The sequence below is a fragment of the Lagopus muta genome, chromosome 2 (genome assembly GCF_023343835.1).
Source record: "Lagopus muta isolate bLagMut1 chromosome 2, bLagMut1 primary, whole genome shotgun sequence".
Taxonomy (NCBI): Eukaryota; Metazoa; Chordata; class Aves; order Galliformes; family Phasianidae; genus Lagopus; species Lagopus muta.
Genome location: NC_064434.1, coordinates 18,394,900 through 18,422,406, shown reverse-complemented (window position 1 = coordinate 18,422,406; position 27,507 = coordinate 18,394,900). Strand labels below are relative to the sequence as shown.

Sequence of the window (27,507 nt, the reverse complement as noted above, 5' to 3'; positions counted from 1 at the left end):
AATTCAGTGGGATCATTTAAACAAAACTTTTTGGAACAATAGGGAATAATCAGTATGGTTGAAGGAAGAACCAGAAGGAGAAGAAGTATCAATGTACCTGGAGATAGATCTGCAAGAAATCATTTCTGCTACCACAGCCTGCTATCAGAATCAGTGTGAGGTTAGGTAAGTGGATCAAGTGGTAGAGCAAGTGATTTATTCTGAGATTTGGTGAGTGTGGGGTGTGAGCAAGCAGCTGCATGGGTAACCCACTACAAGCTACTAAATGGATGCTACCACAATGGTACACCATTAAAGGGAAGAAGCAAGAACACCCATTTTCATTTGTTTTCTATTCCTTTGTTTTGGAAAGTTTGGTGGTTTGGTTTTTAGCATGTGGTATTTGTTTTGTTTTATTTCTTTTTTTACTGTACCTCTAATAGGAATTATTTTCTTTTGTCTTATCCCCCTAGTGGCATGTCTTGCTGTTCTTGGTGTTTAGACTTTTTCTCCTCCTGTTCTTATTTTATACTATTTTAGGATATCTGATCATTCACTCTTAGAGCATGTGAGGAAATGCTCTGTACAGGCATAAATTTAGATAGCCTGCATTATATTAAATGGACATTATATATAATTTGATGCCACAATTTTAAAGATTTAAAACCCACTGGGGTAAATACATGAGAGAAAAGGCTACGGGATCTGAGAGTAGTAGGATAGAAGGCCAGTTCATTGTTCCTACTACCTACCAGCTTCACAACTGACACTTGGAGATGGTAAAGAGCTTATCATAATTTCTTGATACTTGAGAGATGTTGAAAAGTGCTTGCTTCTCTGTAAGCAAAACAACTGGCTGGTCTGCTTACAACAATGTCACGACAAACTGGCTTTCCTGTTTCACCCTTCAAATTCCATGAATTTGCTTTTCTTCGGAACTCTTCAAGCTGCTACTGACCCGCGACCACATCTTAGTTCAGGTTAGTGGTACAGATGGATACATGAATAACAGGAAATCAGGACTGATGAAAATCTCTCTCTTATAGTAGGTAATACAATAGACTGTGAAGAATTGAAAATAATTATATTCCTTGAAAAATAAGCTTATTTTTAGAAATAGTCTATTACTGTGGAAAAACTATGAATATAGAGAATGGTAATATGCAGATTAATATAGTTTTGGTACTGATTGTCTGAGAGGGAAATTTATTTTGTTTGCCTGGTGGCTAATCATATTATCACCCTGTGCACCACAAATGTAATAGTCAGTTCTCTTGATAAAATGTCATTTCAATGTTCACACTAAAATATGTTTTCAGCATGCAAAATTATATTTCATCTGCATCAATCTCCTGTACTGAAAGATGCACTTATGAAAATAAAACTGCATATATATTTTTAATCCTTTCAAAATTTAAAGCTAAAATTTTTGATTCATGTTTCTTTCCATTGGTAATGTTTCAGTAGCTAACAGAAATAAAAATTAATATCTTTTTAATGGAATTGGATCAAGAATTACAGTAACTGTGCTGTTTAAGATTGTTTTTCTTCTCTTAGAAATATTTTTCCAAGTACCCTATTTCTACAACATAGAACTTATTTCTCTATTGATGAAGGACTCATTAGGAAATGGAAAAGAGATGCCTGCCAAACTATAAAATTACTTTGACAAACTCCCACTATGTTAATTTACATTTAGTTTTGGGACTGTTTCAGATCACTGTCAAGGAGAGTCACGTCTATAGCACTGGAGCCTGTTTTTTAAGCTATGGCGTACTGCTTTAGACTACTGTTAAACACCACTATATTGTCTACAGTGAACAGGAATACATCTGATCAAAAAAGTATTCCTGAGCATTTTCTGGAACATTTGATCAGATGAATACAAAATAGAATACCTTATATTGGGTATCATAGCATAAGCCTAATCTGGTAGCCATGAATAAATGGCCTTTTGCAAGGGTGAGCTAGCACTCTACAACTAGAGTCTTGAATTACCTTAATTACTTCTTTTAAGTAGCAGTAACAAATACTCTGAACAAAAACATCTTGTGCCAATTAAAAAGTGGTATATGTGGAGAAAACCTTAGCAATTCTTGTGAGTGTCTGGACTCTTGCCGTTCAGGACATCACTGAGTAGTCCTGTCTGTCAGCTGGTGGGGAGAAGCACCAGGGGAGAATGCATCAGAGGATACTCCTTTCTTTTGACAGAGTGGATGTTGGTTGGAAAAGAACTAGTTCTATATTTTATTATATGATTGCCAGTCCCGAAAATACTTATTCACTATGGCCATTGGCCTAGGCTAACCTAATCCATACCATGGATTTGGTAAAGTGATAAATAGCAAGTGTTTAAGCCGTACCAGTCTGTGCTAGCAATTTAACACACGGAATTTAACTAATCATGTCTCACTGTTTGGATTTGTGTCCTCATCATGTTTAATTTACTAATATAAATGTAACCATAGAGATCATTTATTTTAGATTACAAAACACTTACTATTTGTTTAAAACTGAAAATTGTATAAATAATTTGCATTTAGAAGAGGTTAGGGAATAAAATAATAACTATTATACATGTTTAAAATCAAAATTACATTGTTATGATTTTTTCTTTGTTTAAATAATATCACTTCAAATTAGAAGAGTGTCTAAGGTATACTGGTATTCAGGGATTGAAAGATAATAAATACATATCAATGAAAGATGCAAAAGATGATCTGTAGAATCACAGTCTGGTAAGCCTAGTGTCTGTTCTCGCAAAATTATTAACAATCATAATAAAAAAATATAATTTACAAAAATACAGATAAAAACATAAAAACATAACATGGATAAAGGAAACTATTGCTATAGTTTACTTGGATTTCCAAAAATCCCTCAACAAAACCCTTGTTTCATACATGCCTTAAAGGAAACTTACTAGCCGTGATTCTTGCTTGGATAAATAATTGTTTGAAAGATAGAAATTGAGAGGAAGAGTAATTGGATTGTGATTTACAATGAAGGAATATCCCACACGGTTCCACTTTCCTAGGACTTATTTTTTCAAGATACTCTTAGTAAACTGTGAAAGAAAATAAAACCTGAGGTGTCACTTTGCTCATTCAACATAATTATTCAAAGTGGAAAGGATAAGGGAGAACTGAGAACAGCAATAACATTCAGTGACTCAGTGTCAGTAGAATAGAAGGTGAAATTAAGAGTCATCGAGGTTGGAAAAGATCTTCAAGACAAGTCCACCCATCAGCCTGACCTAGAGTCCCAAGACAAAACTTTCATGTCACATCCGCACATCTCTTAAATAGTTCCATGGATGGGGATTCCTTAGCTTACCTGGGAAGTCCACTGCAAAGATTGGTCACACTCTCCATGAAGAAATTATTTCTAGTGCCCAGTCTAAGCATCTCCTGGTGCATCTTGATATTCTTTTCTCACACCAAGATCACTTGTCACCTGAGAAAGGAGATCTCCTTTAATGGGGAAGTTAAGCAGTACATTCCACAGTGGGAGGGAAGAGTCCTGGCTCCATGTACAGACTGGTGGACTCTGAACTTACCACTGCAGCTGTGAAATAAAATCTCAGGCTTCAGGATTTAATGAAAGCCAAGCAAATGACAGGGGGTCTTTTATAAAGAAGTGGTAAGCAGAACTGAGAGTGTCACTGTATGCATCCAGGGTGGCTTTGTATCTTCAGTGCTGACAGTATTTCTGGTCCTTTCACTTCAAAGGATGTAAAAGAGCAGGAAAAGGTTCAGAGAAAGCAACAAGGCACTGAGCAGCATGATCAAAGATGTGCAACAGTTTCTAAACAGTGAATAAGCTATGTCAGGTAGAGCTTTCCCCTGAAAAAAGATATAATTGAGATGAGAGATTATGTAGGCTTGTAAAGTTGATTGGCATGAAAAGAATAGTAAAGAATAGATTGTTCAGTGTCTCTGCCAGTAGTGAAACCAGAACTAAGATGTGTCAAATGAAACCAAGATCTCTCTGTGAGAGCTGAATAGAGAGGAAACTAACATAGATTTATCTGGAGGAACTCGATGGGCTATGCTTTAAAATAATATAGGGGGATTCATATTTCTGAATATTCACTGAGACTCCCCTTATTCTTTCCAAAGTATTTTTAATGTGAAATGGCTTTCATCTTTTGAAGATTGATCATTTTCTGAATTTTCTTACTTAAATTGTTTTTTTAAAGTATATATTTTTAATTTTTAAGTATATATATTTTTTTAATTAGCAAAGCAAAAAGCTTTAGCAGATTCTAGTTTCCTTGTCAAGATGATTTCCAGCTCTGAACTATGTTGCCGTTTGCTATAGGAGAAGAACTGTAGATGTTTTTGCCTATTGACTTCCCTATGACTAGTTCCTCTGCGTACGAAAGGTAATTTCATTAGGTTGTGAACAGTCTTGTTGTCTTCCAAATATTTGACTTTTACTATAATTTCTTCAAATGTTTGGTGCAAAAAGTAAAAGGGTTGTATCTTTTTTTAATGTATTTCAGGCTGAGACTATCTCATGTTGCATACACATACATGAACAGAATCAACATAGATATTATCTATCATCTCTGAGGATTTTAATGAAGGGAAGCTTGTTGAAACGATCCCAAACTCTGAATGCATGCAGACATAGATAAGACTGCCAGGGATACCATTCAACCTGGCCTTGAGCACCTCCAGGGATGGACCATTCACAACCTCTCTGGGGAACCTGTTCCAGTGCCTCACCACCCTCTGAGTAAAAATTTCCTCCTAATATCTAATCTGAGTTTTCTCTCTTGTAGTTTAAAACTGTTCTCCTTTGTTCTATCACTATCTGCCCACATAAAAAAATCATTCTCCTGTTTATAAGAGAAGGAGCGCTGTTATTAGAGAACATTTATTAATGGTGCTATATAGTTGGTTTCTTTAGTTAAGACTTACCATGTATTTTAGAAAATCGACTGCTGATTTGTAGGTGAGCAGTAACAGAAAGGAAAAATACCAACAATTATTGTAAGAATGCTAATTTAGCAGAATAAAGCTCTGATGTGCATAGTTTCCTTATTCTTTCAGTTATCACGTTAGTTTTCTCTGAGCTATTCTCGCAGGAGTTTCATCATGATAGAAAAGCAGCCTTGTTAGCTGGCAAGGAGACAAAAATTTAAAGTGTTCTTCACATTCCTTGGGTTATAAAGATCTGAGTTTAATTTCATTTGTCCAGGTCCTAATTTGTCATAGGTATTGCATATCCTAGCACTACATTAAAATAAAGCCAGATCAAATCAGCAAATTGTAGTACTGCTTCAAAATATTGTGGAATATACAATTCAACCTCAGTTTCCAGATGCCCTAAGAAATGTGATTATTTTATCATCTGGCACGTTCCTCATTAAGAAGTAACTTGTAGCATACTTTTAGTCTCCAACAACTTTTAGATGCAAATAATAAAATTCACATATGTTAGCATACATTTCTGAAATTTGTACCCTTTTACACTTCTATAGCTTTTTGTAAAGAATAGTAAAATACTAGAGAAAAAAAAAAAAAAGATACTAAAAAAATAGAGAAATGACTTATGGTACCTCTGTTGGGTTATGCTTTATGTAATAAATATCACATAATTTCTGTAATGTACTCTTGGAAATTGACTTATTCTCAAGCTGTAAGCATGTTAAGAAAGCATCCACAATTAAGTAGTTCTAGGTTTCAATACTTTTTATCCCTATTTTTTCACAGTCATTTAATTCCCTGGGCTAGAAAAGCAGCAAATACTCTGGCATTAAGAGCATTTACAATGCAGATAATTTTTGAGCACAAAAGTAGAATTAGTATAATTAAAACTGATGGAAGAATTCAGCTACCTAGCACAAAGGAGCTATAGCTAGAATTAAAATTCTGTTACACTATCACACTACTCAGATTAAGCACACAGTGAGTGTGGCTAGGCGGAAACCTTTTAAAGCAGTATTTCCTAAAGGTAAAAAGTTTTAAAAGTATTGTTTGTGGGTTGGTTTTTTGTTTTTTTCCATTCAGTTCTGCAGCTGTATCTCTTTTAAGGCTTTTCATTTTATAAATGAAATATATAAATTTCATTTTATAAATGAAAAGGCTACTATAGGTTGTTATAAATACTTTGTAGGTTGGACTCCAAAGATCTTCCAACCTACAAAGTATTTATAACAACCTATAGTAGCCTTTTCGGTCATAAATAGTCAAAAATTGAATTGCTATTAGAGGCATGTGTAAACTGTAGTTAATAGAAATATACTTCAGAAATTGAAACTGACTCTGTCTCTGGTGTTATAAAGGAAAAATATGTAATTCTTGAGAGGAAACAGTATAACTAATAATTGGTTATAAATAAAAATGCATAAGTAGACATTATATATTTGAAGTGGGATCACATTTTGCATATTTTATTACGGTTAAAGTGAGGAAATCTCTATCTTAATATTCAGAAATACTAGCACATGACATTGTAGATTCTTCTACAAAATTGACTAAATTAATCAAAACCTTTGCTTGTCCCCAGACATGGACAAGGTGATCATTGGCACCTGCATCCTCACTGCTGTTGGCATTGCTGCCAGCACTCCATCTGTACATCTTCAGCACCTGGACCATGGCCCTCAGCATCCTGTGCAAGGCTAAAAACAGTTAGAAGGAGAGGGAAATAGAAGTGGAGTTGTGAGGAGCAGTAAGTATGGCAGGTGATCACCACAGGGAAGGTAATTCTTACCTTCAGGGACTTTGTCGATCATTGCTATATAAAAAATCAGAAAGAAAGCCAAATACTGATAAAGAAGATTGATGGAATAAGAACAAAAGTGTGCAGACCATGAATAAATCTGGAGTGTCTTTGAAAGAGTTGATAGAATTCTTTTTTTATTTTTATTTCTTTTCTAAAACAAGACTTCATAAATTCAGGAACATTGAATAATGTCCTTTGTTATCCCTGGCCATCTCTAGAAAGACCTTTCCACTCTTGTTTCTTTTGATTCTTACGTCTTATGCACAAACTAACCAGTAGCTTAATTTTCAGTCACACCTGTGCATTTCAGCTGTGGCTGACAGTTTCTCTGAAACAGTATCCTCTTCTTTTTGTTTCCAGCTTTCTTTTCCATCCTTTTCTACCTAAGTAATGTTTTGTGCTTTGGACTAATCCACTACTTTATATTGTGTGAGCCTTGGATTTTCATCAGGGCATAAAGAATTGTGGAATCTAGCCTGGTATTATTCAGAGGACTCATCTACAAGCTAAAAAAGACTTAGGGCATGCCCATGTGATATTGGATTGATTAATTAAATAAATGTATTTGTAAAAGATCAGACTTAATCTGTTTACATAAGAAGAGCTCAGTTATTTTGCATTTGGTAAATTTCCTCAAAATGAAAGTCATGTAGAGAACTTACAGCCCCATAAAATTAAATTACTAGTAAAATTATTATGTACGATGACAGGAGAGATGAACAAACTCTGTGGATTGTGGGTGGAAAAAATCCCTTTATGAGTCGTACTTAAGTACCAGCATTGAAATGAGCTGCCAGGTGTACCTTTTGATTATCTATCCCTGGAGGTGTTCAAGACATGTTTGCATGTGATGCTAAGAAACTTATTTTAGTGATCGTTGGTGGTTAAACTGGTGATCTTGAAGGTTTTTCCAACTTATGTAATCCAACGTTTCTACTGCTTCTCTTCATAAAGTCACTGACTCTTAACAGAAGAGTCGTCTCACACGTGAGCATGAGAGACAAACAAGAGAGCTCAAACAAGCGTGTAGATCTCATAGCTATCATTAATATTTTAGGAATGTTAGTTTAGCCACTGAATTGAGGCTAGATTCTAGTTACCTGCTCTTGTTCAATATTGTAGATACCAGACAAACTCATAGAGTGTGAATCTCTTCATATGCTTCAGGTGGTGAATAAACTAACACACTGAATCAAAACTATTAAAAAACTGGATTAGGAAATCACAAGGTTTTTTAACTGATTAGTTTTTTTTTCTATATTTGTTTGTTGTTTTTTTTTTTTGTCCAATACAGTGTTAGCAAAAAGTCTAATAGGAAAAAAGCGTAGTTCTGTATTTGTACAAATACAACTATAGCTACAGCCAGTACTCTAGAGAAACTAATCCTTCATAAGACTTAATGTAATTTGCATGATGGTTCTCTAATCAATTCATATGATTCTATTCAGTATAGAAAATATTTGCATATCGAATGAAAATATATAAAAATCCCTCTGACTTATGCTGAATAAATATTAGCTTTTATGGTAGCACTGTTGCAGTGAATCATGGACTGGTTTTCTGGGATAGTGTGCAAAAGATTTTGCCTAACATATTTATTTCTGACACATGCAGAATATTGTAAATGATTTTCTGTTTTATGGTGACAGTAATATTACAATGCTTGGGGAGTTGTGGGGGAGGGGGAAGGAGGAAGTAGTATTTTGCTGCATTTTGTCCATGGATATGCTATTATGGTCTTCTACAAGCTGTAAGAATTTATGTGTAAAAGAGGATTTTTTTAATTATCACTTTCTAGATGCCCCAGGTTTCAGTTCTTTATGCCTGAAATGCTGAACATATGCATGATTTCAGATAAATTCTAAGGCTCATCAGTCCATAGATCTGTGACTTTTCTCTGTACTTCATTGGCATGGACACCAAGAGTGGTTCTTACTGATTCTTATGTTTCCTCCTGTGTTAACTCTGGATGTCTGCAAAATACCTGCTATACTAGGAAGGCTTAGTACAAAAAAGGATAACTGAAAAAGTTTGTTGTAAGAAGAGGAAATGGTGTCCAAATCATCAACAATTTCCAAATTTAATGTAGCACATCACTTGCTTATTTTGATAACTTCAAAAGTTTGTTGCTTAGATTTTTTACTGAGTGACACAAGACAACCTTCATTAGAAACTGACCATCTTTCAACTGAAATCACATTCTTTGTCATTGTATACCATTGCGAGTGGATGATGCTGGCAGTTTTCTGACTGACTGACGTGTTTCTTACATACTAAATATATCTGTAACAATTGATTAATTTTCCATTTAGGAATTTTATGTTTGTTTTGTAATTTATCCATTTCTGTCTTTTATGGGTTTGTTTGTTTGTTTTTCTTTGGGAGGTGGGGGGGGGGGGGAGAGGGATTGGTGTTTTGTTTTTGATTCCTGGGATAATTCTTTCTTTTCATAATTAATACATAAAAGTAGGTGAGCATTAAAACATGCTGCTAATTGTAAAATTATGAGTTCTTTGGCTTTGAAGTCCTTTCAATTATAGTGCATTTATCACAGTTGAGACAGACCTGAAGTTCCAGAGAAAAGTCACTGTGGTGCTCTGATATTTGTGGAGTTTTTGAAGAATGGCAGCGTTACTTTCTGAGGGATGGGTCTTCATGCTTCAGTTAAGAGTTAGCCTTAAGCAAATTTATTTAAACTTCCATTCCTTCGGGGAAAAACTGATTTGGCTCAGAGTATATTTTTCAATCCACAGTATGTAACAGTGTCATATCCCAGATATTTGTGTATGCATTGTTTTCAAGTAAATCAGAAACTGAAGTATGTAATTAAGTAGATAAAATAATGTACAAAATCATGAAGAAAAAAAAATCTATAATTACTGGTAATTATGCTGTTCAAGAGCAGTGTTATTTTTTAAAAAGAATAATGAAGGTTTGTGGTTCAAAACATGTTTTATTGTATTTGTAAGCAAAAATAAGATAATAGGGCTAATTCAATGAACTAAGATCATTTCCTCCCTTCCATGTTTGTTTTTGTCTCCAGCTAAGTTGATACCTTCTCTGTCTCACAACTTATTTCTGGTTCTGTAAGAAACAGAATGGGTTATGGCTTTGCTGCTTTTGTGCTACTCTCAGTAGTGTTGTATTTTTTATGGTCATTTTTTTTGCTCAGTCCTTTCCAACACATTTTTAAAGCTTAAGATTCTTAGCTTAGGTGACTACTTGATTTCTTTACTTGTTCTGGATTTTCATATTCATCAGGAATAAGCTTAATATTTTTTATGCAGGTGAATAGATCAGTCACTGGTGTAAGCATTATTTCAGGTACACATAAGGAAGAATTATAATATTTGAGGTAATCCTGCTTCTTGTGTTAGGCAATGTGGCAGTGTGCTGAAATAGTGGCCTGAAGCAATACAAGCACCTGCTTCCTCCGAGCATGTTAGACCTGTAAATACTTCTATAGGAGTTACTGATTGCTATGGTTACACTTCTGCTTGATACTCACTTATTCTGGTTATGCTTAGATTAGAGACCACAGGTCTTAACATCTATTTCTGACAAACGGGACCAAGGCTGCAGGGTGCGTACCAGCCAAACATAATACCTATTTCCTCAGTCATGGATATGTAGCTGGAGAATACCTCTGTCCTCTACTAGGAACTGAGTTCCATCAAAGATATTATTTGAAGTTATGCATTTTAAAAAGTTCTTCATGCAGTAATGTGCTATGTCTTTAATTCAATTCTGATGTTTCTGATGTGAGCTGCTGTACCCATACATGTGTATATATGAAATTCACGCCTACATGTGTTCACGTCTGATTAGCAAATATTTATAGTTAATGAAGACAGTCACAAAAATGAAAACTATGCTTACAATGGAAAAATGACTGTAATTTATCACCTGAATCAGACAAAATATAAGCCCTATATAAAATATATGTGATGTATTAATTTATGTTATATACTTATGTATGTATTCCTGCACATGATTAATGTATCTACATAAATACATTTCTCCCTACCACTTGTACTACTCTATAGCAGCTTTATAAAATGAGTTTGACTGGAGAATTTATGTTCAGCTGGTATATAAAATCAGGTTGCCCACTAAATTATTTCTTCAGGTTGTTCCATTGGGCTTGCCTACTCTTTTATTTACTCTTTTGCCTACTCCTTTACTGGTGTGGCTTTAACCCCAAAATAGTCTTCATTCCTCTTCAGAAATGTTCATACTGACTACCTTATAGATCAACAGAAATACTGATTTTGTTAATGTGCTTTCCACAACTGGTGGTTCTGTGGTTTAAAGTAGCTGTTATTTGTCACGCTGACAGGTACACCTACTGCGAAATGCTGGTGATGAAGTTACCATTACTGTTCAGTACTTCAGAGAAGCTCCATCATTTTTAAAGCTCCCATTAGGTAAGAGACAATTAATGGATAAGGGTAATTTGTTTTCCTCTTTGTTGTATTCTTATGAAACAATGGTACTAACAGAAATGATAATTCAATCCTAGAGTGTTTTACTGCAAGAAATAGGAAATTATTTGTGTACTCCATGGCTTACATTGTAAGAATCTAATGCATACTGCATAGGTAAACTACATCAATAGCCCTTTCCCTCATCCACTAGGCAGGTCACTTGGTCATAGAAGGAGATAGGGTTTGTCAACCAGGATCTGCCTTTCATGTACCCGTGCTAGGCTAGGCCTGATCACCCATTTGTCCTGTGCATGTCTTCAAGATGATCACCAGTTTGGTGCAGTTAGGCTCTCTCCAAACACAGAGACAAGCAATTCATTCTTAAGTGCCAGTTAATGAGTATTCATGTCTAAACTCATGCCAAACTCAAAAGAGTAGAGCCACAGAAAATATTACAAGAACTGCAGGCAAATTTTTCCCTATTGTGACAACTTGTGTCTTCAGTAACCACAGTATGAGATATAGTAGGGAAGGAAGGAAGAGCTTTAAGAAGGAAGCAGGGGAGGCAGATACTGCTCCCAATTATGTACTTATGAGAAATAGTAATAATGCTGGATAATGGGAAGAGACAGCATAGTTGCATTTGAAGTGAACACACTGTAGTACTAAAACTGCCAGGGTAGCAGCTGGTTTGACTGTATGCTTACAAATAGGGGCCCATGAGCTTGAGTCTTCTGGGATGCCAGGAAAGGACAAGATACTTCAGATTTATTCATGTGTGCACTTCAATATTGCCTGCAGTGTGAGTTGGGATGCATTTTACTGCTCAGTAGAATTGCTCCTTAATTTGTTATATGTGTCACTGATTCTTCATGACTGTAATTCCACCTTGTGCATGGTCTCGTGAAAGCTCTTCTTGAATGGGAGTCCCACCACTTGTGTATTCCCTTAAAGAAGACCTATATTCCATGATTTTCCAGACATTATTTGCTTATTTGCTCACCGCTGGAATGAGTACATACATCAAATCATTTAACAATGATCATCTTGCTCACTGAGCTTGGTTTCAGCCAGTATTGAATGGCTGAAGAGAACATCCAGGAGAGGAGCTAGTGAGCTTTGTGCTGAGGTTCCAAGTCCAGTTAGGAAGAAGGGACATTTCTTAAGTTCCTCAAATGTATCATTGTACTGACTTCTATTTCTGAATATTGCACTTCAGGCATGACATAGTGGACCAGACTGAGCAGGGTAGCGTAATGTATCAGATTTGCTCATGCTCTGTGTAAAGGAGGCAGGCCTAATTACATGCCCCAAATAGGCAGTTTGTATCCAATATATCTCTTCCAGTTAAGAAGCATTTTGTCTTTCTTGTGCTTGTTGATAGCCTGTGATAGCCTGTCTAAAATGACACTGAATTTCTTACTCCGAACAGGTTTCTCTTGAATAACAGTAACAGGGGCAGATTCCAAATGATTGGCTACAGACCCTTTGAAAGAGGGTGATGGTTTTAGTAAGGTAAAGGTTTATGATTCAGGTGTTCAGGAATGCTACAGAATCACAGAACTGTTTGAAAGGAACTTTTAAAGTTCATCTTTTGACTTTTCACACAGTCTGAAGACTGGCAATTTAACGACACAATATTTTTGATAGATTTTGTCTGCACCAGAGGTACTTTAAAATAAAAAAAGGGAGAGAGCAGTATAGATGTTTTTCCTTCTTTACACCTAAGGAGGAATAATAATACTGCTAAGAGCATAATGTGTGTTTTCCATGTGGCAAAACAAAAGACAAACATTGCCATCACAGGACATTTCAAAGGAAAGATGAAAATTGAAATTGATGTCCCTCATTTTCTTCATGCATGATCTTTCATAGATTCACAGAATCACTACAGCTGGAAGGGTCCCTTGAAGGTCATCTAGTTCAGCTCCCCTGTAATGAACAGAAACACCTACAGCTAGATCAGGTGCTCAGAGCCTGATCCAGCCTCACCTTGAATGTCTCCAAGAATGAGGCATCCACCACCTCTCTGGGCAACCCATTCCAGTGCTCTACTACCTTTACTGTAAAACACTTTTTTTCCTAATAACCAATGTAATCCTCTCTTTTAGTTTGAAACCATTTCACTTGCCCTATCACAGCAGACCCTGCTAAGGAGCTCTGCAGTATCATTTAGCAACATTGATTGTAAGACAAATTGTAATGTCATAAAAGATAAAGTCCTGCTGACTATCTGCTTTACAGCAATCTGCTAACTTATTTCATTTTGGAGGTTTTGTTTGTTTTTTAGTTTTAGTTTTAGTTTTAGTTTTACAGTTTTAGTGTAATTAATTGTCTAAATTGGGAAAAAAGTAAAATCTGTTGATGGGACTCTGAGGTAATAAGATCTTTAAAATATTTTGTATGTCTATTAATTTTAAGCCTTTTAAACTGTAAATAAAATCCAGGTTTTATTAAATTAAGCAATAGAATCCCTAACTTTTTAAATCTCAGTCATTGTGTCAAAAAGAATTTAAAGGATATATAAACAACTCCTACTTGTACCACTGCAAATGAGCTCTTGCTTTAGATTTTGCATCAGCTAACTTTTGATTTACTGAATCACCACAAGATCTGCAAAATCCACTGTGATCCTTAAGTTTCTTTCATTCACCTCTGAGTTCTGGATTTTTCTTGCCACCCTCAGGAGTGTGTCAGTTGCCTTTGTGAACTGCAAGTACGTGTATCCTTGATATCTCTCTTTGTGACCCCTTCTCATCTCACAGGGTTTTTCCTCTGAGCATGCTCATATATTGCATAGGTAAAAATCATTTTCCCTCACACTCAGAGGATCCTTCCTGACCTAGCTTTCTTAAAATAACAAAAATGACACAGCTAAGAAAAAATGCATAGATAGACTCTGAAAGAGTAGGCAGGTGCTGGAACAGGATGCCTAGGGAAATGGTAGAGTCACCATCCCTGAAAGTGTTCACAAAACATTTAGATTTTGTACTGAGGGACATGATTTAATGTGGAAATATTGGTGATGGATGGATGGTTGGACCAGATAATCTTGGAGGTCTTTTCCAACCCTGGTGATTCTGTGATAGACTGAGAGAGGTTGTGCAGTTTGTTGAGACTCAGAAAACCAAGGAATGCTACTGAACTGAAAAGCAAGTCTGTAGGAACATGCTGGGAGTAGCAAAAATTGTTGCCTCACCTTTTATTCTAAGCATTCCTATGCAATGGATGTCAGTTTTCTCTACTAAAAACATTTTCTGATATGATTCCAACAGTCAGGCTATTCTGTGGGGAGTTTAATGACAACATATTTATTTAAATATTTCAATAAAAGAAAAAGGAAATCACTTTCTCTTACTGCCAGTCACTGTGGTGATCTACAAGTCTGAACATAGTTGTTTTTTTTTTTTGGTTTTTTTTTTTTGTATGTGTGGTCTGCTCTAGGTATATAGTAGCAACAAAATGTGTCTAGATACTGAAGTTAGCACTTGGAGTAGACCTGTATAAGCTGAATGTGACAATGCCTCCTGCTAGCATCATCTCAGGCAATAAAATAAGGACCACCAGTAAAAACACACCAAAGCTTTAAAGCTCACAGTATAATTTTGAGACCTCAGCGCTGAACTGACAGAGTTGTTAAGAAGATGAGCTTTTGTTGAATTAACTTCCATTTTGCTAAATCTTTCAAATATGTGATATATATTTTAAATATATGTATGAAGATATATATATTCAGATGTATATGAAAATGTATGACTATGAATAACTTTTTGAGTCTAGTGATGTTAGACTTGACACACATATTAATGTGAACTGATTTACAGGCAATTTCAGGTAACTTCTTCAGACAAAAAAATGTTTTCAGTGATGTTGAATATAATGCTGTAAAAATTGATGTTATGTGCTTTGTAAGACAAAGTACTTTCTGACTGTAGTTATGCATAATTGGTGTTATATGTTAATGTTATACATTTAAGCAAAAATTATGCAATGATGTGCCTTCATGCTGTTTCTGTCATTACAAGTAAGTCACTGCATACAAGTGCATTTCTAGTCTCATTAATTGCTAAATAACTGCAGGATCACTATGCATAGCTGTCAAAGAAACATATCTCAAAGAATACAGCTGTGTTATACTAAATTACTAACATAGTATCAGCAACACAAGACGACTATTTGCTTTTAATTTCTTAGTTTGAGAACGTGCATCATTCTTGAATATAATATGCATTTTAAGAAAGATATATATCTGCTAGCAAAATGTACATACATGTACAGTTAGTACTTGTCTGAAAGTTTACTGTCCATTATTATAGTCCAAGATGAGAATTTAAACACTGAATAGGAAATCTGTTCATTAAATTAATGGAATTTGTGTAACTTAATTTGTTACTTGGTTTTGAATGTCTCATTCTTGGGAGAAAAAAAAAAAAAAAGAAAAAAAAAAAAGAAAAATAAAGGTTTGCTCCTTCAAACAATTAAGCATTGAAGAAGTTTCCATGAGCATAGCCTCTAAAAAATAACATTAAATTAGTTTTTTATTTTTTGGTGTAGTGTGGTGATAGGTATCAACTTTTTTTCCATCTTCTACAGCTGGAAAAAGTATTTCATTAGATAGATAGATAGATAGATAGATAGATATAATATATATATATTTTATTTTTTTTTTAACATAAGCAATTGTCTTTCATGATCTGATTTCCAGGTTCCCCTGGACCATCCAGTGATCACAGTAGTGGAGCTTCATCACCTCTCTTTGACAGTGGCTTGCATTTAAATGGGAACTCGGCTAACACTGTAAGCAAATTAATGTTAAAACTGTGGTATAAAATAAGTAAGTTCTCTCCCTATTCTGAGATTTCGAATGCTAACATAATGCTGTATTGCTATTCTGTTTCTTTGATGACTTTCTTCTGGTTGGTTGAGGTTTTTTGTTTTATTTTCTTCTTTGTTGGTTGTATAATCTTTTATTTCAAGTGTAGATACTGCAAAATTCTGTACTTGTGAAGTGGTCAACATGGGGTCCTGAATGGCTAGGTTCTTACTCTGAGGCAACTGAGAAGCTTGTAAGAATGAGCACAGCAAGACCCTATAATTGTATGCGGATTAACACATGAAATTTAGACATATTTTGTTTAACTGCAATATTGTGCTATGGAATTTAGTACAGCTAAAGATGTTGAAATGCACACAGAATTCAGAAAAGAATATAAATGTTGAATTCTTGAAGCAAAAGTTTCATGATAGAAAAAATGTGAGAAAAGGAAACAGAAATAAAAAGGAAAAGCAAACATAGCTAAACAAAAGTCTATTTTTTTTTTTTTTAATCCAGAGAACATGCAGATCTTTTTCTGGAGCAAACAGTTGTCATTGAATTAAATGCATCATTGTGCAAATAAAGTGTTCTTTTTTTCTGGCAAAGATAACTAGCTGTCAAAACCAAAGAAGATAGGATGTCTTAGCAGGTGACAGTGTTGCTGTCTTCTTAAAATGAAGATTGAAGAAGTAAATAATAGCTTTATAGGAACAGCTGTTCCTTCTCTAAACCTGTTTCACTTTTAACTAATTGCAGCTGTAGACTCTTCAGTAGTTGGATATTAAATTTTGCAGAAGGAATGCCAGTGAACAGAGTACAAGCTTTTCCTATGCTCTCTCTCTCTCTCTCTCTCTCTCCATTTTTTGTTCAGACCTACCAGTTTCTGCTGCTTTTCCCAAGCGTTGCACTTTTTTTTTACCATTACCCCTCTGTGTAAAATAGCCCTGAGGCTATCTTTCATCTGATAAAAAGAAAGTTTTCTACAGAAAGATGGCAGAAGATATTTAAGCCCCATTTTAATATCACCTCACTTTGAGTAGTGTGCTACATCATGTAGGCTTGTGTTGCAGTCATACGTTCCTTCCAAACCACAGTCAGATCCATGCTGTTTTAGAGAATGCTTATATAGTCATGAATGGAAATGCTCTGCTGTGTATATATGTGAAGGATTTTAACTACAAAACAATGGCAAAAATAGTGAAGAGGTAAGTTCCTAACTATCCAAAATATTCTCGATTTCCAGGCCAGCCCTCTGCTAAATTGTGGGAGTCAAAGGGACATGGCCAACTTCTTTTTAGTGATCTGTGGGGACAGGACAAGGGGAAATGGCCATAAATCGGAGCATAGGAAGTTCTGCACCAATATACAAAAGAACTTCTTCATAGTGAGGTGACGGAGCACTGGAACAGGCTGTCCAGGGGACTAATGTAGTCTCCTTCTCTGGAGATATTCAAGATCTATCTGGATGCCTACCTGTGCAACCTCTGCTGTAGGGAGTCTGCTTTGGCAGGGGGGTTGGACTCTACGCTCTCCGGAGGTCCCTTCCAACCCCTACAGTTCTGTGATTCTGTGAAAATGAATATATGGATAGATAGATAAGTAAACAAAAAAGAGTCCTGGGATAAAACAAATTCTTAAGACACTTTTGAATAGTAAGGAAGTTGCCATGCAAAGGGAGACTGTAGTAGCTTTTCACCTGATTGAAAAGCACAGCTGAATTGTGATATTCTGAATTTTTTTTTCTTCGGTTGTTTTGTTTCATCTGTTTAAATGAAAGCTTTGCTCTAAGAAAGATATCGCCTACTTCAGCACCAAGTACGGTTCGTAAAAAAAGAAAAAATACAGATGCCCAGCACTTGATGGAACCTAGAGAATGCTAATTCTTCAGTGTATATACTAGTCCTTGCTTCAGAGTTAAAGAATGATACAGGTCAATCCCAAGCCAGTACAGGCCAAAAGGGAAGAGGATCCAAGCAAGGGCATGGAGATTCTCTTGCTGAGTAAAAGCTATACTTGATGGGTACCTTAATGCAGTGAACAGACCATTGAATTGAGATCAAGTTGTTCTGTTGTTCTGTTTCACTTTTGCATGTTTCTGTAGTGCTTTCCAATTCAGTATAAAGATACTATTTGTCATTCTTAAGTTGTATTTTATTCTCCATTTTTGCAATCAGTAGCTCACTTCAAAGAAGTTTTAAGATTTCAGATCAATACTTTTTCTGTTAGAAAAAGATACCAGTAGACTCTGAGAACTCACAATCTGAAAATCCATGATTTTATTACTGAGTATGAAAGCATTAAAACCTTAAATTGACTTCCAATTCATAGTGCATTATTTGGTAATGTATGGGCATAAAACATAATACATGAAATAACTAAAAAAGTAGGTAACTTACAGAGAGGTAACAGTGCTAGTTATAGTCGCAAAAGTAATCATTGCTATGTATTCCATTTGCTGAACACGAAATGCTTAAAACAGATAAACAGAGCTAGTTACACTTTTGGACAGCTGGCATGGTGAGAAGCCATATGAAGTGAGGAAAACATACTGCAAATAATCATAATTTTTTCCATTAATAAAATATGAAATGACCACCCCCTTTTTACATACGGGGAAAAATGATGCAAGTTTTCTATTTCTGATTTTACCTCTCAGGGATCACAGCTGTGGAAGCTGGAAAAAAGGCTATTTAGTACAGAGTAGGAAGTAATTTTATGGATCTGCTTATGAAATGCTTTTGATGTTGAGTTAGTAAATTGTTTAATTGAGATTTAGATATTCAAAAGTGCTCTTTCTTTAATTCTGAGTTGATTTTTACTATGATGTTAATGAAATGAATAAAAGGTATCTCTAAAAGTCTAATCTTTTAGTTGTATTGATCCACACTGTCGTTGTTAATCCTTTCCATAGACTTATTTCTTTTACTATTTAATATCTGATTCAAGTTAGTTGTTTCTTCTGGATAAATAAAAGGCAAATATTGTTTTAGTGTTTTGTAGATATTGTTTGTTCCTGCAATTGTTTTAAACTTAGAGCCTCAACAAATTGCAGTGAAAGGAATAATGACACTGAAAAAGAAAGTTTTCCTAGGTGATAAATAAATGAATACTAAACAATATTTGGTGCTTTGTGACATCTAGTAGTAGTTTCAAAAATGTTCTGATAAAACACTAAACGTTAATCTGTTATTCACACACAGTTTGAGAAGAAGGCTTAAATTTTTTAAGTGCAGATGGCCTAAATCCAATTATTTTTTTCACTGGAAAATAAATCAAAGACCAAGAAAGGTTAGATAAAAGGTTCGGGCTTTGTTGTTTATCTTTCAGGAAAAAGAAATGTAAATAATGTGCCAAGTAAAAAAGCAGCAACTGCTTAATATTAGGTTCTGTTTTTTGATTTTTCATACTTTCCCACATGCTGCTCTCTCTTGTGAATCATAATTTCTTCTATTTCTTATGATTTTTTTTCATTTTTTTCTTTTCAGCAGCAGCAAAAAGAGAGATAAAAAGAAGATAAAGAGATACAATTGCTGGTAGAAATTGGATCATTATGCTTTTATTTATTTATTTATTTATTTCACTTGTGATTAAATATTTGGATTACCTTGCTTACTTGATGAGATGTAGAGAGTAGCTTATATGACCAGTCAACAGGAAGCTGGTTTAGGGAGTGTTGGATTGCTCAGTATATTTCTCTGAATGCTTTGAGTACCCTTCATTTGCATAGGTAAAGAAGTTTTGGGGGACAATTTTTATTGTTATAGGTGATGCTATTCTGTTTGGCCTATTGTGTTCAGAAATGCAGAATGTGAACAACGTATGAATTAACATTTATTTATTTATTTATTTGTACAAAATCACATATTTTTTTCCTTCATTATCTGTTCTTCTATTTAGAACTACAAAGGTACAAAGTAGACTGCTTTAGGGCAAAGCTAGATTATCAGAAGAAGTTAGAAATCCATTGCATGATTAAGCAAAATTATTACTATTTATAACTTGTTGGCAAAATCATTAACAGAAAAAACAGTAATCTTTCAGATATACTTACAGGTAGTATTGGAAGTTATTGGCTAGAAGGAATTAGTAATATGTGGGAGCATTCATGAGATTGACGACTACGTAAAGAATCTGATATTTTAGAAATGAAAGCAAGCATTATTATTATTGTGATTATTTGCAGAAAAATGACCCATATCAAATTGTTATGTTAGCACAGATGAACTTTAGCAGTTCAGACATGTGTGAAAGGCTTATAAATAAAAAAAAAAAACAACAAAAAACAAACAAAAAAACACAACAGTGAAATAAAGGCAATGGGTCCTTCCACAAAGTTCTACTCATTGTCACTCCACAAGTTCCTACAACAAATTTATATTTACTGAGTGATAGGAGTAAAAGACAAGCTTCAAATTCATCCAGCAGGGTAGTCAGATTATGTTAAGGCCAAAAAAATTCCCTAACCAGGAGCCAATTTTTCTAACCAAGGCAGCACACCCCATTTTGGGATCTATAACGCTGCCAAAAGATGTCTGTAGCAGCCAAAAATTGTCTACACCTCTGTTTATAAATAGTGCAATAATCTCAACATTATATTCTGTTCTGTTTGTTATATACTTTAATGTGGTGTTTTGATTTCTGAATTCTGTTGTTGTTTGAGAAGAGTCATGATTACTTTCTGCTTTTGTGCTGAGATTTAATCTAAACTGAGGGAAACAAATTATAGCAAAAGGCATAATAGTCCTTAGGTATTCTCAAAAAATACCTTAGTCATGTTTGTACCTTATTGGCTCATTAAAAGAAAAAAAATAACAGCTAGCACCACAGCTGTAATGAAATACTCATTTATTTTTCCATTGTAAATCACTTCTACAGAAATTTATATAATTGTAATATTTTTAATTTGTTGCTCATCAGCGGAATAATAATCCCAGTCACTGAAATGCCTAGCTATTGCAGTGAGTAGAGCAGTGTAGATCCTTAACACATATTCAGACTCTCCATGTAAACACCACATATAAGTGCTAGGTGTCTGCAAATCCATCCTTTAATTAAAAAGCATTAAATGTCTTCAAGAATTGCTGTTAACTTTCAGAAGTCTGCATGTAATGCAGCATTAATCACAGAATCACAGAATCACCCGGGTTGGAAGGGACCTCAAGGATCATGTAGTTCCAACCCCCCTGCCTAGCAGGGCCACCAAACATACACATTAAGATCAGGTTGCCCAGGACCCCATCCAACCTGGCCTTAAACACGTCCAAGGACGGGGCATCCACAACCTCCCTGGGCAGCCCGTTCCAGGGCCTAACCACTCTCCTAGTAAAGAACTTCCTCCTAACATCCAACCTAAATCTTCCCTCCTTCAACTTGGATCCATTTCCCCTTGTTCTGCTGTTGTCAGCCCTTTTGAAGAGTTTACTCCCCTCCTGGGTGTAGGTTCCCTTCAGGTATTGATAGGCTGCAAAGAGGTCACCCCGCAGCCTTCTCTTCTCCAGGCTGAACAAGCCCAACTCCCTCAGCCTGTCCTCATAGGGGAGGTGCTCCAGCCCCCTGATCATCTTAGTTGCCCTCCTCTGGACCCTTTCCAAAATCTCTATGTCTTTGTTGTACTGAGGGCTCCACACCTGGACACAGTACTCCAGATGGGGCCTCACAAGAGCCGAGTAGAGAGGGACAATCACCTCCCTGTCCCTGCTGACCACCCCTCTCCTGATGGAGCCCAGGATCCCATTTGCCTTTCGAGCTGCCAGAGCGCACTGCTGGCTCATGTTAAGTCTCTCGTCCATCAGGACCCCCAGGTCCTTCTCTGCCGAGCTGCTCTCAAGGACCGCTCCTCCCAGCCTGTACAGGTGCCTGGGGTTCTTCCGGCCCAAATGCAAAACCTTGCACTTTGCCGTGTTGAACCTCATTAGGTTCACCCGAGCCCAGCCCTCCAGCCTGTCGAGGTCCCTCTGAATGGCATCCCTTCCTTCCACCGTATCAACCGCACCACTCAGCTTGGTGTCGTCAGCAAACTTGCTGAGGGTGCACTCAATTCCCTCATCGATGTCATTAATAAAGATGTTAAAGAGCACTGGTCCCAAGACAGACCCTTGGGGGACACCACTTGTTACCGGCCTCTACCACCCTCTGTCTGCGGCCTTTCAACCAGTTGCTTATCCATCAGGTCGTCCACCCATCAAATCCACTTCCCTCCAATTTGGAGATGAGGATGTGGTGGGGGACCATGTCAAAGGCCTTGCTCAGGTCCAGGTAAATGACATCGGTCGCCTTCCCTTCGTCCACCAATGCCATCACTCCATCATAGAAGGCCACAAGATTAGTTAGGCATGACCTAATTATTCAATTAAAATTGAATCTGTTTTTGTATTAGAAATGGAGGAGTAGTATCCTTGTTTCACATACTGTTTTACCTTCTTCTCGTTTAATTAAACAATCTATGTCACTTAAAATAATGTAGAATAGAGCTGTATAATTAAAAGTTCCTTCTTTCATTCAATTTTAAAGACATGAAATTACTTGTACAAATTGTTACTTCATCTGGAAGGGCTTGTTTTCTATGTAAAAGCCTTTATCTATTAAATGATTTGGTGGTGCATACTTTATCACATTATTACTGTCTTCTTAAAGCTGTTGCAGAATTGTGCACCTACATCTAAGCATTCCATTAAAAATAAATAAACACAGTCCATCATCTGTGCTAATGCTACATCAAAGGAATGCACAAGTATTTTGGTATTCATTAGAAGCCTCTGAATTTTAAGGCAAGTCAAATGCTCTATTTGACTCCTATTAAAGTAGATACCTCATTAAATTTTTCTTTAGCTGGGCATCACAAGTTTCAGTCCTGTTTCTTCTCATGACTAAAGATTTGTAATTGTGTTGTTCCCTGATTAATATTAGGTAAGGCTCTTGTACTGCAAAATGGAGCAGTCTTGTTTCCTTCCACAGCCATTCAACAGCATGTCTCCCTAGAATAAATATTGGCAAATGCTCAGTCATGCATTGGTCAGATCAGTTCATTGATTCACTGAGAACTAATTCTATTTCTAAATATATGTTTATGTATGCATTTATTGCAGAAATACATACAATGTACAGTTAGATTTGTCAGTAACCTGACTGAAACCTATAGAGAGAGCTCATCCAATTCACTGTGACTTGAGGTGTTGCCAATGCTTTTAGAAGAAAGGATACAATTCTAATAATTCTAATTCCTTTCTTACAAAATAACTGTAAGACAAATCTTCCTACTTTGAAAAGAATATTATATAATGGGGTTTCTTTTGAGTGTGCTGCAGTATCTTCACTAATTGGTTTTGGACAAGGTGCTCTCCAGTTTATACCAAAAAGGTGCAATGAAGTTAGTATTTACTTTCAATATGTGAAGATCAGATGTTGTATTACTCTTGCAAGCACTGTCATGTACATATACAGAGAAATGTTTGATACTCTTTTCAGAAATTCTTAATGATGTTCACTAAAGAAAAAATTGGAAGAAAAAAAAAGAAAATAGAAAAACCCTCAGAAGGTAAATAATATCATAACCATCACTTGCATAAAGTGTCATCACAGGCAGTAATCTAGAAATAGTCACGTCTGTTACTTACACAGGCAGAAATGCTTGGTAGAAGAACCAGGCTCAACAGTGTAATGATACACTTTGAAAGAACAAATTCTCTAAAGTAAAAAAATGATTAATTCCAAATGATTAGTAAAGGTCTTACAGGAGGCAAGACAAAATCACAGAATTTTCATTATGAATTTTTGTAATGAGTATCATATTTCCTTCTTATTTATTTTCTTTTTGTCTGTTTTACCTTTCAGTCTTTGCCAAAACAGAAATTGTTAATTAATTTAAATTAAAACGGAATAAATGAAAGTTAATTTTACTGTTGTATATCTTTCCTGTGTTCTGAAACTCTCCATAACAATTTAGCAAATATTTGGAAAAATTAAGAGATTTTGATAGAAAATGAAAGTCTTACAGAACACAAGTCTTTTGCAAAGATTGAATTTATGATTAAAACCTCAGACTCAGGTAAGAAGATGTCCTGTCTTCTCTTTATTCCTTAGGGCTGGTGGCAGCAGCACCGTAATAAATAAGTAGCTTCTTTCAAGGGAATAAATCATTCATGCTAGTTAAGTCTTCTAAGAAAATAACTGCACTAACTGTCATTGTCTCTTTGTTTAACTGTGATATAGGAATGTTTGCAATAAATACGCTAGTATTTCAGGTATGGTCCTTACTTTCATCCTCTAGGAAGATTTTTTCCTTTCTGTGAACTGGACAATATTAATATGGTATTATGAATTGTAGTATGAATTGCAAAGTATATTTAAAGGCGATCTTAATCTTGCTGGACAGTTTTAGCCTGCCTATAGCCCATGTTTAAGGAAAGAGCAGTGTGTAATACATCCAAATATATCACTGTGGCTGCCTTCAAGCTGCAGCCCTAACAGAAGCTGCAAACTAAATTACTGGGGAGAATTCAAAAGTGTTTCTCTTTGAGAATATGACATTTTTCTTGCAGAGGTTTTACATTTAATGAGTAAATAAAATAAATTGTAATGTAAAATAACTGAGTTGTCTAAGCCCTATGAATTATATTTGAAGTCAAAAAGTTGAAATCCCAACCACTTATGATCTGTTTACTTCTTTTCTGTATTCTTGGCAGAAGATTAATTACAGAGACATATCTGATTACTTCTACTTAATGGAGGACTTTTCATTCTACTTATGGTATTACTTCTTGATTGTCTCGTAATACGTAGCTGTAGAATATATTTAAAAAAGCAAAAAAGCCCTTGTCCATATTGTCCTTCATAGGTCAGTGATTGCTAATGGGATATAAGATCAGTTCCTCCTCCAGGGCAGCAGTACACAGCTGTCCCAGGTGGGTAGTGATTACATGTCATTATAAACTGATCCTTGTTCAGTGTTCTGTCAGAAATGAGAATTTTGTACTCAATCCATTTCTTAATGGGCAGGTGTTACAAATAAATTGGCATTAATTGGCAGCATTGTTAGTGATCTCAGTAGAAATCCAAAGGTGTGAAATGAACAAGAGGATAAATGCTGTGATTGCAGAGATGATCTCTATATAGCCACATTTGGTTAGTTTTTTTGGAGGACTGGTGTGGGGAACACAAGCAGCAGCTGTTTAGTAGAACAAAAGGCTTGAAATTCAAGCCATCTCAGTACCCTGAGTCAGACAAATGGACCATCTAGACAAAAAGGTCATCCTCAGCAGATGTCCTCAAGACAACCCAAGAATAGAGGGAATATGTAGAATGATTTATGCGGTATATTCTCTTCCCCTCCAAAGAATTCTTATATAGGGGCTTCTGGAGCCAGAGATTTTTTACATAAAGAAATGTATTCTTTGTTTCTACCCTTACTGTATATTAGGATCCTACTGTATTTTAATAGAAAGTGAGCCATTATTTCATAGTCCCTTTCTCTGTGTTTTCACTTTTATATACATTTCTCATACAGTCATGTCAGCTGCTTCTTTTCCAGTCTAATTAATCTTTGTTTGCTTAATCGTTATTTGCATGGAAACCATTCCATACTTTTCAATATTTGCTTTTCCTGCAGCAGCAAGGTTTTATTTTTGAATGTTAATCATCTGTTCATCTTCTGTTACAGTAAAGTTAATGTTATCTTTCCTCATGTGTATTGTATATTTATCTATAATATTTTAGCAGTCCTTTATCTCTCAGTCATTCAGCAACATGAGCTCACTCTGCTGCAGTTTGCAGTTTGATTTTTTTTACAGGCCAAACCAGCCCTGAAACCATTGACATTTCTTCATTACTTCTTGTGTGCAGTAAACTTAGTCTATTGCTTACCATTTTATCCAGATCACTGATCAATGATAAATCAGTGATTAATCAGTGATAATTCCAGACATGTACATCTGGGATTCCCCTGATAGTGCCCTGCATAGTGAAAACTAGTTATTGACTGCAGTGTTTTGCTTGATTTATTTTAGTTATTAAATTAAGCTTTACTTAATAGTAAAGGGCTTTGCTTTACTTCATAGTAAATCAGTTAAGAAACCTTTGTGGGGGACAAATGTTTTTTGTCAGCCCAAGTATACATTAGTGATTGGTCCTCTCATATTTACTAATTGCTTTGGGCAACTCTAGAAGACTAATAAGGTGTGACCTCTGTTTGCAGAAGTTACATTTGGCTTGCTTCTTTGGATTTCTTGCAGTTCTGCCAATGAGTTTTATCTGTGCAGAGACCAAAATATGCATGAGATTCTTCACCATGATATTACCAAGTTAAAACTAAGTTTTAAAGACACCTTAGCTTTTTGTGGCTAGATCCCTAGATCTAGGGATTAGTTTTCAGACTTGATTATCAAATATTCATGCTGCTACAACATCAGGACACATCAATCAAATGAAAGCTGGATTGTTCTAGGCATTGTAAATACCCTAAATGAAACTATTTTCCCTGAAGGATATGCTGTCTAAGAGATAGTTTTGTGTTACCAATTCTGGCAATTTTGTTACTCATTTTTCATTAATTAGAGAAGTGTTCCTCAATTACTAACTCTCAGTCATCTTGTTAGAGACTGAAAGTCAGTGGTTTTTTTTAAATTTAAATAAATAAATAGAAAGATCAACCCTTGGTTACTGTAAGAAAGAGCTTTAGGAAAAATACAACCCTAAAACCTTATAAGCAGGAAGAATAAATAAAGCAATTCCCAGAATGATTTGTATTTTGAGTAAATTTTATGGTTTTTAACACCTGAGTATGAAAGAACTGAAGTTGGATCATTGTATGGTTTATTTGCTTTTGTAAGTGCTACTCATTGCGTGTTTATGGCTCTTAAAAAGATAATCTACTTTTCTACCTCTAAATTCTCTGTACAAGCTGGGACAAATTTCAATTCAGATATAGATAGCACAGATGCCTGACTTTGACCTGAATTTGTATTTCTGAATTCTCCTCATTTGCCTCTCTGTGCCTACAACAACTAACTTTATGAAGTTAAACGTGCAGGTATTATGGTACTGCAGAGATGTAAATATTAATGTAAATTTCAGCTTTATTATTTTTATGCATTTAGTAAGAAACTCCTACCTCATTCTATTGTTCATTTAATAAGCCTTTTTATGCTCATAATCATGATCATAAATTTTGAATGGTACACTGAGCATTAGTTTCCATCATTTTCTAATCTGTTCCTAATTTAATTGATCTTTATCTGTAGAAGCTGTTTTGAAATCATTTACAAACAAAGCCAGTTACCATCATTTATTTCTCTTTGTCCCTTAGTTGGTCTCTGTCTCTCCGTAACTTTTTCTTTCCTTTTTCCTTTTTCCTTTTACCTTTTTCCCTTTTCCCTTTTCCTTTTTCCTTTTTCCTTTTTTCCTTTTTCCTTTTTCCTTTTTCCTTTTTCCTTTTTCCTTTTTCCTTTTTCCTTTTTCCTTTTTTTTTCCTTTTTCCTTTTTCCTTTTTTCCTTTTCTTTTTTACCCCTTTTTCCTTTAATTTTGCTTCTTCACACTTTGGACATGATTCTGTA

At 35.3% G+C, this 27,507-nt stretch overlaps 1 protein-coding gene across 1 annotated transcript in view; it reads left to right on the top strand.

Moving 5' to 3' along the window:
- The window catches only part of SNTG2 (syntrophin gamma 2), a 144,051-nt gene that overhangs the window by 37,993 nt on the left and 78,551 nt on the right, over positions 1–27,507 (top strand). The window contains exons 7-8 of the mRNA XM_048934715.1: positions 11,057–11,144; positions 15,850–15,941. Coding sequence (XP_048790672.1) covers positions 11,057–11,144; positions 15,850–15,941 — 180 coding nt within the window. The remainder of the gene's footprint in view (positions 1–11,056; positions 11,145–15,849; positions 15,942–27,507) is intronic.